Raw genomic sequence first — 18,978 nt, forward strand, 5'->3', positions numbered from 1 at the left:
CTGAATCTGCATGCCTCTTTGAATATATCTGCACATAAAAGGAAAATAGCACTAGATATATTAGGCTTTTCTTAGAAAGAGGTTGGGGGGGTAAATTATTATTTTTTTTTTTAATAACTGAAATGATCTAGAATTGTGATACCTTCAGGTTCAAAGGCTCACTGATGCTTCAAAAGGTAAAACCATGCATTAAGAGTTGGGTGTGAAAACTTTTGAACAGAATGGAGATGTACTGCCCTTCAGAGGCTACAGAAGATTGTTAGGTTTCCCAGAAGACAAAATAAGTTAAATTTTACCCCCTGCCTCTTAATGCATGGATTTTCCTTCTGAAGCATCCGTGAGCGTTTTAACCTTCTGTAGTAGTTGCATATGAGTCCCTCAGGTGTTCTCAGTGTAAAAAGATGGATCTCAAAATCAGACATTGTTGGAAAGGGTTCAAATACACAAAAATGCTGAAAAACCAAAGAATTTGTTGGACCTATAGGATTCTGAAGAACAGCAGGCAGTTTAACTGTTCAGGACAAACAAGGGACTCACAAACAACTATCACTAAACAAAAAAACACAGCTGTGGATCATTCAGGCAACAACACAGTATTAAAAATCAAGGGGATGTAAACTTTTAAACAGGGTCATTTTTATAAATTCAACTTATTTTCTCTTGTGGACTATATGTAAACATCTTTTATGCGAAATATCTTATTCAGGTCAGTACTAAATCAATAACATGCATTTTGTATGATCCCTCTTATTTTGGTAAAATAATTAACATTTTGCAAATTCTGAAAGGGGGATGTAAACTTTTGACCTCAACTGTATTTAGGTTATTTAATATATATAGGCTATCAGACTTAAAGTGTTTCTGCATGTGGAAAACAAATTATACATAAGTGCAAACCCTCTATTTTTAGGCATTTTCATTTTGGGGTGAACTATCCCTGTAGCGCCTGTTTTAAAATTGTCTATTTAAATACCACTATTGGGTTTGTATTATTTTAGCATCTAATCTTATTTTTCTAAACTTCAAAAGAGTCACAGTTAATGCCCACAGATCTTTACCCCTTTTAATGTCAAAGTCATTATAAATGCAAATATCATACTTTTTCATTTAAAAAAAGTCATTTTTATTTATATTTGTTATCATATTATGACGACATCTTCCAAAATGTACATGCAGCATTTAGTGTATCTGAGACATTAGAGTGTTAGAACAACATAATGGACTACTGTAGGTCACTCCCATTTAAAACAAAATTAAAAACAAACAAACATAAAACCACATTTCAATTGTTAAAGAACAACTGTACTCCATCATTGTCCAGCAATGTATTACTTAAAATCACTGTTGACTGGAACAAACTTCAACATACCTGAGATTCTGCTTCTGCTTCCATTCATCACAGTCTGTCAAAGATCCACATTACTCAGGTTTACTCAAGTCTGCTTTCTTTAAAACCACTCTACATTCTTAAAAACAACTTTACAGTGTTTCACTGGAAATGGTATATTATACCTAATGTACCACTGAGCGAGGAATAGGGAATGGATTTGAAATTTAAGCTAAAACACAGATGATCAGTGTTTCAACAAAAAAAAAGCTGATAACACCTTTTGCAGAGTTTGACTTTAAACGAATGCCTGATTGACTGCATTCAATGAATTTTTCTCAAAATCGAAAAAGTTGTGAATGCTTCTGATCGGAAATCATTTTAATGCCATATATAAAAAAACAAAAAAAAAACTCTTAACAAAAGTAAAAAAAATTAACGTGCAATTCTGAACCTTGTGCATTTCTGCTGTAATCAACTTCACTTCTAAATTGTCATTTTAGTTACAAGAGCCTTAACATCTTCAACTAATGATATTTTAGAATTGTATGACCCTATTACAGTATCTCAACATCATCTGATCCTAATAAATGACTTCAATCCAATATAACAACCGAGATTACATGCTGGTACCGTACCATCACTGTTAGCAGCGCTGATTGATTTTAGATATCTAAATTAAAGCCGGACCAATTGCCCCTTTTTCTCCCTCTCCGTGTTTCGAGTGTGCTGCCATGCAAACCGTTATACTTTCAAATAGTTAACTTAAAACAGCCAGCTAATACCAGTGGTGTAAACATAACCAAAATTCGCCTTCGCAAGTGCCCACAAAGCAGTTTGTACCTCTTCATATAGTACAGACATGTACAGTATGTGTCCATAGACTTTATACAAGGAGGGAAGGTAAAAAAAAAAAATTAAAAAGAGTTATTACTATGTATTTACACTCTATACTGTAGTCAGATCACATGTAATGGAAGAGAACTGCTAGATCTCTTTCTTTTTGATTTCCTGTTGCAGATTTCCATTTGTAAAAGCCAAAGCCTTAATCTTAACTTCTTAAATATTTGTGCAAGGCAAGTGTAAACAATGTCAGGCCTCATTACCGGTAGATAAATATCATATGAGCCCATGTTTTTCAATATGGTCTCTGGTCTGAAGAGCTCACAGAGTCTGCTTGTACCTACGAAAACAGTAGGTTTGCTGGTGAGCTGACTTCCCCATGCGGTCTTATTTAATCCTGGGCTCACTGTAGTGATAGACAGGTCGTCAGCACCACGGTTCTCGCTCTGATCGACCTCTGTGTAGGCTGTCACTCCTCTGCCATGCACTCTTCATCAGCTCCAGTGCTTCTCTGCACCTCTTCTGCACCGACAGATCTAACACCGGCTTACGAGGGAGGCTTACCTGGACACACATATATATAGAAATTCTTACTAAAAAAATAAATTAAATAAATAAGAATTTCAGTTAACACTTTACAATAAGGTGTCATTTGTTAACATTGATTCATGTATTAATTAACATTAACGAACAGTGAACAATACATTTATTACTCTATTTATGAACTTAAATTAATGTTTGTTAATAAGCAGTTGTTCATTGGTTGTTCATGTTAGTTCACAGTGCGTTAACTAATGTTAACAAACAACTTGCTGAAATTAACGTTAACTAAGATTAATAAAAGCTGTAGAAGTATTGTTCATTCATAGTTCATGTTCACTAATGTAGTTAACTAATGTTAACTAGTGAACCTTATTGTAAAGTGTTTCCAAAGTTTCTTATGCTCACCAAGGTTGCATTTATTTGATCAAAAATACAGTAAAATAGTAATATTGCTAAATTACAGGTTTAAATACATTGTAAATATATTAAAATAGAAATATTCCTGTGATGGAAAAGCTGAATTTTTAGCAGTAATTTACGTGCCACATGATCTTTCAGAAATCATTTTAATATGCTGATTTGGTGCTCGAGAAATACACTGCCGTTCAAAAGCTTGGGATCAGTAAGATTTTTAAATGTTTTTTAAATAAGCCTTTTCTGCTCATCAAGGCTGCATTTATTTGATTGAAAATACAGACAAAACTAATATTGTGAAATATTATTGCAATTTAACATAGTGGTATTCTATTTTAATATACTTTAAAATAGAATTTATTCCTGTGATGCAAAGCTGATTTTTTATTTAATATCAATGTTGAAAACAGTTGCTTAATATTGCTTAATATTTTTTTTGGAACCTGTGATACTTTTTTCATGATTCTTTGAATAAAACATTAAAAAGAACAGCATTTATTTAAAACAGAAATGTTTTTTAACAATATACATTACCGTTTAAAGTTTGAGGTCTGTAATTTTTTTTCTTTCTTTGTTTGAAAGAAATTAATACTTTTTTTCAGCAAGGATGTTTTACATTGATAGAAAGTGATAGTAATTACTTATATAGTTAGAAAGGATTTCTATTCTGAACAAATGCTGTTCTTTTAAACTTTTTATTCATCAAAGAATCCTGAAAAAAGTATCATAGGTTCCAAAAAAATATTAAACAGCACAACTGTTTCCAACATTGATAATAAATCAGCATATTAGAATAATTTCTGAAGGATCATTTGACACTGAAGACTGGAGTAATGGCTGATAAAAATTCAGCTTTGCATTACAGGAATAAATTATATTTTAAAATATTAAAATAGAAAGCTGTTATTTTAAATTGCAGTGATGTTTCATAGTATTACTTTTTTCATGTATTTTGATAAAAAAAAAATTTAACTTCTTCAAAAAACATAAAAAAATCTTACTGATCCCAAACCTTTGAACAGCAATGTATTACTTATTATCATCCATGTTGAGAGTTGTTCTACTTAAACTTTTTGAGATACATTTTTTCCAGTAATATTTGATTCATTAAAAGTTCAAAAGAACAGAATTTATTTGAAATGGTAATCTTTTGTAACCTAAACTATTTTACTTTCACTTTTGATCAACCTAATAGGTCTTCACAAAAAAATAAAAATAAATAAATAATATAAATATATATATATATTAAATCCATTATGGGAATATAAAAGTGTCTGACCTTTTTTTTAAATGCAAATAAAAAAATTAGGTGAAGTACAGCAAATATAAGGATAAAGATTTTTCTCTGATAAATATGACATACAGAAGCCATTCAGATGTGATGATTTGCTGACTATGAATAAAGGTTGTGTTTTCCTACCTGGTAAACAGCAGCCCAAGCTTGACTCAATTCTGCTAGTAGCCGATCTCGTTCCTCACATCCGCTAAAATACAAAACCCACGGTGGAAGAAACTGAGCACGATCTTCTGCAAATTCCTGCAGACACAAAGAATGATTAGTGCGAATGTTTAAAAAAAAAATAATAATAATAATAATCACCAAGTAAAGCTTTTGCATTTATCAAACTAATCTGATTCATAATAAGCACAAATTTCCAGAAAAAAAAATCCAAGGAACACCCTACATGTGAAAAGTTTATTTGTAGATGAGAAACTCCAAATAGCAAACATCTGTTCACAGAAATCTGACACACGACAATCTCAATGAACTCTTACAATGACACAGTATTCTTTATTGTCTTCCAGGCAAACAGCTGTGACATCGTTCAGATCAGCTCCTCCAAGAGAACGGAAAAAACTGGTCTGGCAATCCTGATGACATGTGAGCAACTTCCTGTCTGTGAGTACAAGGCAACATGGAATACAGGGTGCAGGAGCTACTCCCTGTGGAATAATCTGAGAAACAAAAATACACAATGGTAGTCAACATCTGGGGAATCTGGGAAACATTCTGATTAATTCCAGATGGGCTGCGCTTAGAAAACAATATCTACAGAATTTAATATCGTCTGAAATACACTAGACAAATTTTGCGCCACTTTACAGTCTAGAAGAGACAATGCTAGTTGCTGAAAGTCAGAGCCAGTCTGCAGATTTGATTTCATAGATTTTACAGAAAATCATGTAGTGTATTACAGGCCCATTTGTGATTGAGACATAAAATGCAAATGCTGGCATGTCTGGAACTAATGAGGAACAACAACCCATTGTCATGTGGCAAATCTGAAAGCATTTAAAATGCATGCTCCCACACTTTGCTCACACCACCAGCTCAGAAAAAAAACTAAGTAACATTTAGTCACACTTCCCAAAAACTACAAAGATCTGGTCTCAAAATGCTTTGCAAGAACTTTTCAGAAATGCATCCAGTAAAATAAAGCCGTGTGTGTGTGTGTGTGTGTGTGTGTGTGATTACAGCTTACCCCTTTAGAGACAGACTGGCAGAGCAGCTGCATCCAGTCGGCCATTTCCAGTTCGTTTTCTGCGCTGAGCTCTAATGGAGGATGTTCAGTCAGAATCACTTGAAAAGCAAGAGGCTTCTCTGTGCTGTTTGAACGCCTACAGCCTCCACAGTGCCCTCCCCTATAACAAACAAAATCACATGTCAAATGTTTATAGGTGGGCACCTTCCATACTGAAAAGAACATTGTGAAATCTATAACCTGGAACAAAAGCTTACCCCATGGTTACAGACATCAAAGGTGTAACATCTGTTCTCTCTGCATACTGATACAGGATGCCATTGCTGAATAGTAAGGTGAATTGTAGATTTAGATTCAGGACACATGAACAGCTTGCTGAAATTCTGTTGAATTGTTTAAAGCACCAAACTCTTTAGTACCTGAGAACCAAGTAACAGCTTTTCCACACTTCCTTCCCCAAATAAGTGCTCCCGGCCCGATACAACAGTGCCCCCTCTTTAGTGCTACTGCATTCTCTGGAGCCAGACGGAGATGTCGGTGAAGCCACTGCTGCATCCATTGGGTCCTCCCAGTGAACCAGAGAATACAGGCGGATATGCATCTCGGATAACTACACAAAGACATTTAGCGCAAGTCAGCAAGACAAGTAATGTCTGTCTTTCAAAGACAGGTCAAAAAGTTCATGTCTTTCTTTCTTCAGTCGAAAAGAAATTAAGGTTTTTGAGGAAAACATTCCAGGATTTTTATCCATATAGTGGATTTCAATAGGGATCAACAGGTTGAAGGTCTAAGCTGCAGTTTCAATGCAGCTTCAAAAGGGCCAGTAAATAAATAAGGGTCTCATCTAGCGAAAGAATCGGTCATTTTCTAAAAAAAATAAAAATAAATGTATAAACCTTTTAAACCACAAGCGCTCATCTTGCACTTCAAACATTAAGGACACTGGAAAGGTAGGGTAGAGCGAAAATTTCTCAACATCTCATTTTTTTACTCCAACTTTAAAATCGTCCAACATCGTTGTTTTACCTTTTTTGACTTTCTTTGCATGTTCATTTAAAACACTTGTTGAAAAGGTCACGTGTGGAAGTATTGACCATGACATAATGTGTGAAGTTGTGGACAGAGAGCTTTTTTTTTAAGATAATGATCAGCCATTTTGCAAGATAAGACTCTTATTCGTCGGCTGTGATCATGTAGAGCCCTTTGAAGCTGCATTGAAAACGCAATTTGGATCTTCAACCTGCTGATTCCCACTGAAGTCCACTACATGGAGAATGTTTTCCCTTAAAAATCTTAATTTCTTTTTGACTGAAGAAAGAAAGACATGAACATCTTGGATGACATGGGGGTGAATAAATTATCAATAAATTTTAATTCTGGAGTGAAATAATTCATTAATAATAATAATCAATTATTTTTAATAATTTTAAGTCATCCTGCATCCCACTGGTCTAAACTGTATGATCAGTATAAATGGCTTAATTGTAAATGCCTTTTAGAAAGAGTCAGCATGAAGAACTAAGATTATCAGAGTGAGCCACTGTCTGCCAGACTCTCATGAATTATTTAGGGTGATGGATCTCCCCCATTTACCTCACAGTGAGTCTCCTGGCATACAAACTTAGAAAGAGCCAGTTTCTCCATGGTGGCGTCAGTGAGAACAGAGGGGTAGGGAGGATCCCTACAGCCAATTTCCAAGGCGGCCTTCAGCACAGTCAGGAACCAGCTGAGGAGAGAACACGAACAGATCCTCTTCAAAGACATGCATACTAATAAACCTTGTGGGGATACACTTTAATTTAAAAAACCTACTCAGTCAGAGAGGAGTCGGCTGTGTCCAACAGGAACTGCCGTCTTCTGTTAGTGCACACCAGAGTGATAGTCTGCTGGTGAAACCCCACCTAAAGCACAAACAAGGGCTCTAATTTCTCTGCAGCATGTCAAACTGATCATTCAGGCCTCAGGTTGTTTACTCACAGAGATGTAGTCCAGCTCATTATAAGATACTGCCTCCTCAACGCTATAAGGCTTCTCTGCTGCCCCTGAAAATCAATAGGACACAACAAATGCAAATAAGCACTTTGTAGATGTATAACAACGTCCTGCTCTTCCACTAAAGGTTTGCTGACCTTTCCGCAAGAGGTAAATGTAGCAGTCCGTCAACAGCAAATACAGAGGCTGCAAATCTCCTTCCATGTGGCCTGTGCTCATCCTCACCATCTGAAATGAAATGTACAAATGCAAACCAATCAATAGGATGGTATAATACAATACAGGATGTGTGTTTTATTCATATTACACTGATAAGAATAGCAATAACAACAAGTGACAACTCTCTGAAGACTAGCATGGAAATGGATATAACAATGTTAATGTACTTGGTCTTGGCGGAATAGATCTGCTATGCTGCTCAATTGCTGCTACTGCAAAGCAAGTACAGGAACTTGCTACTGCTGATACGGTGCTGTGAGAATTTAGGACATACTGCTGCTGCACAAATAGCATATAAAATAACCCGTAGCTGATCTATACAGGTGGAGCTGGGGAGGTAGAGGGTTTCAGAGGAACTCTAAAAGTGAGCTACAAAATGCTCTATTGAATGCTAACCAGCAAGCTCATTGGCTGTGTATACAACATGAACCAATCAGCTTGTGCCAAGTAGTTTAACTGTGAATATCATCAGTTTTCATTAATGACCCATCAGCCTGCGCCATCTAGAGTTTTAAGGGCTGCCCTTGACTAAACATTTTTCTGGTCAACTAGTAGTCATTCACTATAAGCATTAGTCGACTATTAGTTGTATGTTTATTAATAAACCATTTAAATCATAATAATGAGCCTTTAATTGCCTACATAGCCTAATTGCTCAAGCACATGCAAAAAAGCATGCCACAGCACACCAGCTGATATAAGATTTATCAATGTGTCAGGGAAAAACAGCAAGGAGACAATCAACATTTTAATAATTAATTGCTGAACTAGTACTTTCTCTGTTTTCGGTTTAGGAGATGAAGTCGGTAACACTGACACAGAAGTGATGCACCTGTATGCATGTTTCATACAGATTACATAATCTGAGAATATGTGTTTCCTATTTGAATTGGTTCATTTAAAAGTAGACAATCAACGCTCTATAGATATATTTTTCATGTCTGAAAGGCAAGTATACATTGAGTTTCGAAATTTAGCGCTCAAATTCTCAGAGGCAGAGATGGCAAAAAGTGCATCCTTTGTTTATTTTACAAAAGGACAATGTTTTGTTATTATGAGTGCACACAAATAAACACAGTCTTTACAAATTCAAAAGATGTAATACTTTTATCTGTATAACCAAGTAGAGGAAAAGTATTTCAAAAGCAAATGATCGCACCGGCGCCCCCACTTGTCATGCAACTTAGATTAGATTAGACTAGATTGAGAGACCATGTACAGTTGCTACTGCATTCGTCTTTCAGATGAAAAGTCATATTTGAGGTTGATGAATGATAGGTGAGTTTTTGGATGTCCTGCCCACGGACTGCCACTTCCTGTGGAATTTGCTTTTCTGTGATTAAGCGACTAATAAAATTTTGGTTGACTAAGCCTCTTCTCATCGACTAATGGTTAGTCGACTATTAGGGGGCAGCCCTAAGAGTTTTGTTAGAGAACATGCCATTTTTAAAACTTTTCATTTTTTTTTTTTTTTAAGAAATTAATATTTTTTTTTCAGAATGGATGCATTAAAATTATGAAAAGTGACAAAGACATTTACAGTGTTACAAAAGAATTATATTTAAATAAATGAAGTTTATTAAACTTCTATTAATCAAAAGAAAGTTTGTTAAACTTTCTATTAATCAAAAAATCCTAAGGACAAAAATATATATTGTCATGATTTCTGAAGGATCATGTGACATTAAAGACTGGAGTTATGATGCTGAAAATGTAGCTTTGCATCACAGGAAAAAATTACTTTAAAATAAAATTAATTTATGTATTTAATGTTTTTATAATGTTTTTACCGATCACATAAATGAATCCTTGGTGTGCATCACTTTAAAAAAGACTTTTAAAAAAATTGGAAAATAGTGTATGTGACCTTAGCTGACTTCCAATAAAAAAAGCTCATTAAAAAAATATAGCGTTTGCTTCAGCACAATAGATGGATTTTTAATGTTGTCAGAAACGCATCAGGATCAGAACTACAAAAGCCATGTGGTCACTTCTGATGATCTCTAAATGTGGTTTGAGCAATTGGGTCATAAAATGGTACTATAAATGAGTAAATGGAGGATTGATAACTAGTGTGCTGTAGCATGGACAATGAATTTTGTGTTCAGTTATGTTAAATCAAACTGAGTTTTACCTTAAATAGCTGTTCTTCATTCTCCCTAAAAACGTGAATCATGAGCAGCAGAAGGTGATTGTTATCCACCCTGTACAACAAACAAAAAACCAAATACCTTAACCTCATAATAAATCACATATTGTGTCAATAGAGCTATTCAGAGCCTAATAAGTCACCGTTTACAATCAATTACTTAAAACAAACTCACTTAAACTCTGCAGCATGGGAGCTCTGCATTCCATGGTCATTTTCCTCCTCCTGCTTTTCTTCTTCTTTACTCTGTTCCTGCTCCACTGACGTCTCTACGGGGATGGAGGGATCCTGCCCTGCAGCTGGTGTCTCTGTTTCTCCCTCATCTTCAACGCCAACAGGAACATCCTGCGACTCGCCATTCCCTGCAGAGTCATTGTGCCCACCACACGAGGCAGCAGGGTCTGGACTCTGGGAGGTAAAGCAGTAGAAATCCGCAGGTGGCAGGGGGGCCTGCAGGAAGCAACGACTTGGGTCGGGAGGTTCACCACCCGAGTCCTCTCGAAAGGGCCGCTGATAGGGGGGTCCATTGTGACTAGTGCAAATTCCTTCAACTCCCTCCTCACCTTCATTTCGCTGCCAGTTTTCCCCATCCAGAGAACCGTTCAACCTGTCCATGACGTCACGAAGGGGTTCGCCTACACTGTCCATAGAAGTATCCGGCATTTCAGGGAGCCTAAGTCCTGCCTCCGGTTCTTCATCTACTCCTTCTTGTCTCCCGTTACTCAGGGACTCTGAAACAGGGCCGTCTGGTCTCCCCAGAGGACCCCGACTGTCCACATTAGGGTTATCTACTACAGTATCTCTCTCAACTACAATCTTAAGGCATTCTTCAGTGTCAGCTGTGTCTGGAGAGGTGACATTCTGCTCGCTGCTCACAGAGTCTGTTGACCCTCTTCCTCGTCGTTTCTTACCAGGCCTTCTGCGCCTTGCCATTCTGTAGAACAAAGAGGGATATTTATTAAAGGTGACATATCATTAAAATTAGACTTTATGTTTAAGTGCTATAATCGGGTCCCCGGTGAATCTAGAAACCCAGAAAACATTAAAAAGATCAAACCAGTAAATTTTTTGGTAAGTCTTTCTTTGCAAGCTTGTGAAAAAACAAGCTGCTCAGATTTTGCTCTAACCATGACGTAGAAACGGGATCTTATTATAATATTACTACGCTTTAATCTGCATGTTTCCACCCACGGCACCACCATTTTGTTTTCACATGTGACACATTCTAACGTCATGGAAAAAGTTCGAGCAAAGTATGCTAATTGTTTTGTTTTTGGCTGCACTGATGAGCACAGAATACTATTTAGAGTCCCAGTCTCAGAGGAGACAAGAGAGAAGTGTATTTATTTACTATATATTATGCTGCTGCCACACAGATCTAACATAAACGTGTGATTTCTTTCCCAGCTGTTTACCTTCACAGACATAACCGACTGTTTTTATAACTCATTTGTGTTTTTAACATAAACTTGTGTGTATTTGATAGTTTAAGCGCAATAAGTCATGAAAGAGAACTTAGTTTAGTACTCACATGCTGTGTGACAGCCGTTGTCTGTGCACGTGCTTCAGATGTTTGCGCACAGAAAAGCGTATATCAGCAGTTTAAACTGATATGGCTTTAAAACATAGTTTTAGCACGCTAGACATGATAATCAAAACCAAACAGATGTTTTTGGCAAATTATATAAGAGGTATGAGCTGTGAAGCCCTATTCTGGGAGAAGCAGCTCATTTGCATTTAAAGCTTTCTCTCAAAATGGGCATTTCAAAATGAAATGATATAATGATCTGTGAGGTATTTTGAGCTGAAACTTCACAGACACGTTCTGGGGACATATTACATATTGTAAAAAGGGGCATAATAAATCTATTCATCTACCTAATGTTAAAAATATTAAGCATTATGTCACTGTTAAATAAGAAACACTCACTCGGGAAAAAAATGATTTCACTGATTCAACTAGTAATGTGTGATGTGCCACTATTAGATCTAAAGCTCAAGACACACCTAATGACTTCCAGCTCAGTGTTGGTGATCTCAGCATCTTCTCCTGTTGTGGAAGCATGACGGTTAGCCATGTGCACTGGGGTGACGTCAGCTGAAGTGTTAGTGTCGGAGTCCTCATTAAAGGGATTGTGCCGAAACGTAGGGCTTCGCGACAGAGACGTGGTTCTGATGGTTCCTGCAGAGGCCTTCACTACAACGCAGTCACTGACAACAGTCTGAGGGTCGGATCCTGAGGAGCGGGGCCCACTGACCGGATCAGTCAAATCTCCTTCTGTCAGAGAATGAAAGCAAGAAGAGAAAACACCTTAGACATACAAGTATAGGCTTTATGCCGAACGTCACATGACCAACCCCGGAAAACAGGTCTCATTGCTTCCGCTTGTCGGAGAACGTGTTAATAGCCGTAATAAATAATGACGATATCGACGGACTTTTAAGGTAATCAGTTAAACAAGCCAGCTGTTTATTGTGGACGTTTCATTCGATATTTATATATAAATGTTAGTGAAAAGAATAAAAATTTAAAACTTTTATATATCAATCCACATATGTGATGGACATTGGTTATGATCATTTTTAGTGTCTACTTTGAATGAATCTTGAGTAAATCATGTTCATATTTAAAGAGGGATATGCAAAACGCGTGAACCGGAAGCAACGAGACCTGTTTAGCAGAAAACGGAAGCCTGTTGGGCATGAAGCCTATTAGGAGCTCATTGTAGGACTATTAGGCAGATACTGAATCACGATAAATGCACATACAACAAACAGAAGCTGTTTTGAAACACACAGTTAGCTTTCTAGCAACTTCCATCTCATTCACTTAGGCATCTAAAAGTCTGGCAAATAATCACAAACAGGGCAATCTCACTTTTTTAAAATTCCTTAAATTTGCCTCTGAATGTTTGAACATCAGTTCCCATGCATTAAGTTTGGTAATGCATTTCCATATGTTTTTGCCACAAGCAACCTTAAATGTGTTATAAAACCCCATAAGACAACGAAAAATAAAAAAAAATCCCATTAAATATTGTATAAATAAAGACTTAAGAAGGTTATACAATTACAGTTACACAGTACATATAGTACAGAATATTAGCAATAAAAAGCAATCCATTTTTATTTACTTTCACTAAGGCAGCTTTGGTTTAATAAAAAATACATTAAAACAGTAACATTTTGTAAGAAAAAAAAATGTTTAAGCAGCAGTATACAGTGACAATACTGCAGTACTAAAGAAAGAAGCATGAGCTTGTGCTCTTGTAATGGTCCTGACTATTCAAACCATTTTTAGTAAGAAAATGAAACATAATTTGACATAATATATGCTTCATTAAGTACTGCAAGTTGTTTTTGAATTAAATACAGTGTCGTATAGAAGTCTGGGATCAGTAATACTTGTAATTTTTTGTAAAGAGGTATCTTATGTGCACCAAGGCTAAATTTATTTGATCAAAAATATAGTAAAAAAAACATTATATAGTAATATTGTGAAAAGGTATTACAATATATAATTTTTATATACTTTAAAATATAACTCATTCCTGTGATGCAAAGCTGAATTTTCGTAACAGCCATTACTCCAGTCTTCATATCACATGATCTTTCAGAAATCATTCTAATATCCTGATTTATTACTTTTATTATCAATGCTGGAAACAGTTGTGTGGCCAAATATATATTTTTTGGAACCTGTGATACTTTTTCAGGATTCTTTAATGTATAAAAAGTTAAAAAGAACAGCATTATTCAAAATATAAATATTTTCTAATAACTCTTAGCTATCACTTTTTAACAATTTAACACATCCTTAGTAAATAAAAGTATTAATTTACAGCAGCACAACTGTTTCCAACATTGATAATAAATCAGCATTTTAGAATGATTTTTGAAAAAAGTTCATATGACACTAAATATTAGAGTAATGATGATTAAAAAAAATCAGCATTGATCGCAGGAATAAATTAGATATTAATGTATATTAAAATAGAAAATGTTATTTTACATCGTAATATTTCACAATAAAAAAAAATTCTGTATTTTTGAACAAATAAACACAGCCTCCTTGACGAGCATAAGAACCATCTTTAAAAACAATAAAAATCTTACTGATCCCAAACTTTTTAACAGCATTATACATTAAATTAATCTATAAAGTTATAAGTTATCACATTAATTTTTTAAGCCCTACAAAGAGTACTTTGATATCACTCAAGCAAAAAACAGGTCTATATTTAAAGGCTCCTATTTGGTTTTTACGGTCAGCATTTCATAACCATTAAGTTAAGAATATTTGCCACTGAATGTAAAGCTTTGGAAGCAGCTAACATGCAAACCAGCAGCCGCAGAATCAGATGCAATGGCAGAAAACGCAATCCGACAACAAACAGTGAGTTTCAGCTGCATCAGGCACTGTGAATGTTTCAGTATCATCCCATACAAAACCTGCATCAGTGGAGGGTTTGGTTCTATTTAGTCTAACCCATCTAGGAACACATCACAAGCACACTGCCTATAACAGTTTCTGTGCATTAAAACAATAGTGCAATGAGTGAAATGGCCATGCAATGCTGGTTAGTAGGTTTGTACCGATGGATTGGTTGGGGTTGCGAATGTTAGATTGGGGAGGGGGGAAATAACCATGTCCCACCTTCCCAGTCTGCACTTGGCAATGACTGCAACACAGGGAAGATGTCACCAAAATCATAATCTAAAAAAGGAGAAATAAGACTCATCAATAGGCAGGAAAGAACGATGGAGTGAATGAAAGAAGAACAGAAACTGAAAGAGATAAAAAGTGAATGTGAAACTTGGCATATGAGGAACGAATACATAATGACAACTAAAAAGAAACATTGTGACATAATGAGCTGTGAAGTGAGTCACTGAATTAAAAGAAAGCACTGATGTGTGATCATGAAGAGATTTTTGAACACTCGACCCCTTAGTCTTTAACAAAGATTACTGTCATCTTGGTACAGAATAATCAGTTATATCAAGCTAAATATGCCAATTTGTAAAATTGAGAAGAAAAGTTAAAGACAACAAAGTGTGAAAATAAGACACAGAAACTGGAATAGTAACAGACAGAGAGAGAAATGGAGAAAAAGTGTGGTGAAGTGAATCCAAGCAGCTTACCTTCACTGGATGGGGCAATAGCGCTGTCGTCCCACTCAAGGTTAGTGGAGGTGAGGGATGTGAAAGAGTGCAGAGACAGACTATCAGAGCTTGGCAACCTCTCCTCGAAATCCAACAGATTCTGGGGTTTGTAGTATTCTGGCATGTAAGGAGCAACATCCAGATATGGCACATCCTGTCACCAGTACAAAAATTAAGGTTTAGGCAGTTATTTTAGGCAAATATTAACATTTTCATTCATGGACGATACATACAACCATGACGAATGGTTTGTTAGGATAGGACAATATTTGGGCGAGATACAACTATTTGAAAATCTGGAATCTGAGGGTGCAAAAATATCTAAATATTAAGAAAATTGCCTTTAAAGTTGTCCAAATTAAGTTCTCAGCGATGCATATTACTAATAAATTACGTTTTGATTTATTTATGGTAGGAAATTTACAAAATATCCTTATGGAACATGATCTTTACTTAATATAATAATAATTTTGGAATTAAAAGAAAAATCAATAATTTTGACCCATACAATGTATTGTTGGCTATTACTACAAATATACCCGTGCTACTTAAGACTGGTTTTGTGGTCCAGGGTCATACATGGCATTCAATACTCCATCAGTCAGTTGTCTGGCACTAAGCTGCATAACATGTAATATGTCCTGTACAAGACATTTTAGGTCTAGGACATACAGTGGAAAAGCCTGTCTAATTCTAGACTTGAGAAATCAATGAAGAGTCATACCAGTTCGAGGTCAAAGCGAATGAACTCCAGCCCAGAGACAAGCGTAAGAAACAGAGTGAGATGGTCATGACTGCAAACCAGTGCATTTCTGTAAAGAGGAAACTGCTTTCACACATCACAAAAATCAGATGACTGCTGAAAGGAAGCTTTGCTTTTTTTGTGGTCTGAAAGCACAGAAGAACAATAACAGCGATTATTTCAAAGTCACTCACTTGTAATAGTATTTCTGGAGCAGTGCTTGATTCTCATGAAAAAGTCGGAGGTAGCTTTCTAAAGAACTTTCACTAAGTGCCAAGTAGAGCCAGGCACGACCTGTGGAACAACAACATAGCAGTCATAGTTAACTACATGAAACAGGTAAATACTGTGCCACAATATTCAACATCTGAATATACAGTCAAACTGAAGATTATTCAGAGACCAGATATAATTTTTGATATTTTCTTACTAGTGGGTGCAGGACAATATAGTTCATTTATGTAAGTGTGGAGAGCAAAATAAAGTAATCTGTGACATATTATACCCCCCAAAAATTCATACAGTGGACTAACAGTAAAACTGATAAAACTTTTATTGCTAAAGGTTCAAAATTCAGCATTGCTTGGTAATTGATCAACAAAGTATTGATCATTTTGTAAATAGATTTTTGGTTGATTGCAATCCATTACATACCTTTCTATCAAAGTTATTTGACATTATCAAGATGAATTTGCTCTGACACGGTATAACTCTGAGATCTTGTCATGTTTTATTACCATTTTCTAAACTATAGCGAATAAACTGTGATCATGTGAGAAATGTTGAAAGTGTCTGAATATGCTCACCATTTGATAAAAAAGACTAAAAAGTCACATTGTGAAATAGAAAGGTATGTACTTTGCTAGAAAAGTATGTAATGGATAGGAATCAACCAAAAACTATTTACAAAATGATCAATACTCTGTTGACCAATTATCAAGCAATGCTGAATTTTGTTCAGTGCGTGGTGTAAATAGGCTACCTTAGCAATAAAATAAAAAACATGGCCAGGTCAGTGTCTGAATAATCTTTGGTCCCAAATTTTTTATCAGTTTTACTGTTAGTCCACTATATGATTTTTTGGGGGGTATAATATGTCACAGATTACTTTATTTTGCTCTTCTCCTACAGTAAATGGACTATATTTTCCAATTTAAAGTAAATTATTTCTAGTTTAATCATTTATTTTTATATTTTAAAATGTAATTTATTCCTGTGATCCAAATCCATGCAGCCATCACTCCAGTCTTCAGTGTCACATGATTCTTCAGAAGTCATTCTAATATGCTGACTTGCATAAGAAACATTTCTTATTATCAATATTAAAAACAGTTGCGCTGCTTTTTTTTTTCAGGATTCTTTGATAAATAGAAGGTTAGAAAAACAGCACAAAACAGAATTAGAAAACTATACTGGTACTGTATTTCTCAGCAAGTATACAACACATCATAGGTGGTAAATGTTTGGTCTTACTTCTGCCAAGATTGGTAGCTATGTGCTGAAGCTCATCAATCTGTCGGACAGCCTCTCGTCGTGTGAAGTGTAATACGAGTACCCAGTAACCTGATGAGATGTCCTGCAGCCTTCAAGACGTAGAGAAAAGAGAAAATCGGTGAGTCTACAAATGTCTAATTAAAAGAAATTTCAGTTTCAAAAAGCACTGGTGCAGTCTGTCTAACCCATAGAGCAGAGCATGATCCAGGTGTTCACACAACCGTTGAAGAACCCGGTCGTGATTCCTGATGGCTGGCGTCTCATCCTCACAGGCGGCAAAGTAACTCTGCAACTATAGATAGGAAATAATACACAATGTTAAAAAAAAACAATCACTTGAATAAGTATGAAAAAGTCTGTCCTGACTAGTAAATTTCTGACGTGCACACAGCCATGACATTCCTAGCAATCCTTTTCATTCTAGATGAACAACCTCTGATGAAAAAAAAAAAGCAGAATTCCAGGATTTACAGTTCTGTGATTCACTGATGAAAGCAGAGCTTTTTGGTGTGTCCAAGTCCATAAGAACAGACTAATGCCAAACACCTGATAGGCTAAAAACTGTATGACTACGTCAAACGATTGCAGGGTGTGCAAGCTGTTAATATTCAGAATTACACAGCAGCTAAAGAAAGACAAAGAAAGAAGGAAAGAAAAAACATTCTGACGTTGCAAACAGCAAAGATTCAGTAAGTTGCTGCAGAACAAAAAGACCATGCACAGGCAGGATGTCCTGGAATTGGCCCCATAAAATAAGTAGCAAGGTCTGTTTGCCCTATTAATAGGATCTCATTTGATAACTGGACTTGTTTACTGAGGCATCATGTAACTGTTTGATGTGTCCACGATGTTGTAAACAGTGTTTACTTGTTTATATGACTCATGGCTAAAACGACTTTTTCTTTTTCCATGTCATTTTCCTGATAAATAGGTATTAACTACGCTAGAAGTACACAATATAAACTAGAATACTTACTATAGTGCACTAACAGCTGTCTATCTAACCTGGTATTTTTAAAATCTTGACTCACAAGGAACCCCTGAATGTTATTTCTTAAGATGTCAAGGCGTTTGTCTTTACCAAAACACAGCGGGAGGGGGGAGGCCCAACTATTTTGATAGCGTAAACCGCAAAAACCTCAGACTTACCTTTAAATTATAAACTAGATTAGGTTGATAGACACCCTCGCTGCATGTATAAAGGTTTCTTACCTTTTTGACGGAGAGAGAGATGTTTTCGAGGATCCTGTCTTTGACTTTGAGTTGATCCATGTCTGGCTCTGCTCTCTCTGCGGATGTCAGCTGACGCGCGCGCTCCCGAGTCGCGGTTGTGTTCACAGGCCACGAGCTGTTTAGTGATGATGTCAATTTGTAGGCCAACCCTGTATCCGCCATAAGCTCTATGTTTAACATTACTCGAAGAGACTTAAGAGTTTTGTCCTACAACGTAAATTACACACAGTCAAACCTCCAACTTCATTTTTGAAAGAGCTGTTTGTTTTAAGAAGTAAAGAACACAAGTCGCTACGTAAGGACTACAACTGGTGTCGGTTTAATTCTACGTCATTCGTCGAGCATGTACGTTACTTTCACATTCTTGTTTTGA

At 35.9% G+C, this 18,978-nt stretch overlaps 1 protein-coding gene across 2 annotated transcripts; it reads right to left on the minus strand.

Moving 5' to 3' along the window:
- Positions 1-1,125: 1,125 nt before the first annotated feature.
- Positions 1,126-18,684, minus strand: plekhm2 (pleckstrin homology domain containing, family M (with RUN domain) member 2). Of its 2 annotated transcripts, XM_073823076.1 has the most exons (20): positions 18,585-18,684; positions 17,558-17,664; positions 17,352-17,461; positions 16,073-16,172; positions 15,861-15,948; positions 15,116-15,290; positions 14,628-14,687; positions 11,978-12,248; positions 10,146-10,904; positions 9,956-10,025; positions 7,740-7,830; positions 7,588-7,652; positions 7,423-7,511; positions 7,204-7,336; positions 6,030-6,220; positions 5,868-5,933; positions 5,611-5,770; positions 4,904-5,083; positions 4,548-4,664; positions 1,126-2,734 (listed from the first exon to the last, which is right to left on the minus strand). In XM_073823076.1, the coding sequence occupies exons 1-20, from the start codon at positions 18,642-18,644 to the stop codon at positions 2,597-2,599; spliced, it is 3,030 nt and encodes a 1,009-aa protein (XP_073679177.1). In that variant the 5' UTR covers positions 18,645-18,684; the 3' UTR covers positions 1,126-2,596. The 2 variants fall into 2 exon arrangements, with proteins under 2 accessions (XP_073679177.1, XP_073679178.1); XM_073823077.1 differs by lacking the exon at positions 14,628-14,687.
- Between the last annotated feature and the right edge of the window lie 294 nt (positions 18,685-18,978).

This window comes from Garra rufa, chromosome 18 (assembly GCF_049309525.1).
Source record: "Garra rufa chromosome 18, GarRuf1.0, whole genome shotgun sequence".
Taxonomy (NCBI): domain Eukaryota; kingdom Metazoa; phylum Chordata; class Actinopteri; order Cypriniformes; family Cyprinidae; genus Garra; species Garra rufa.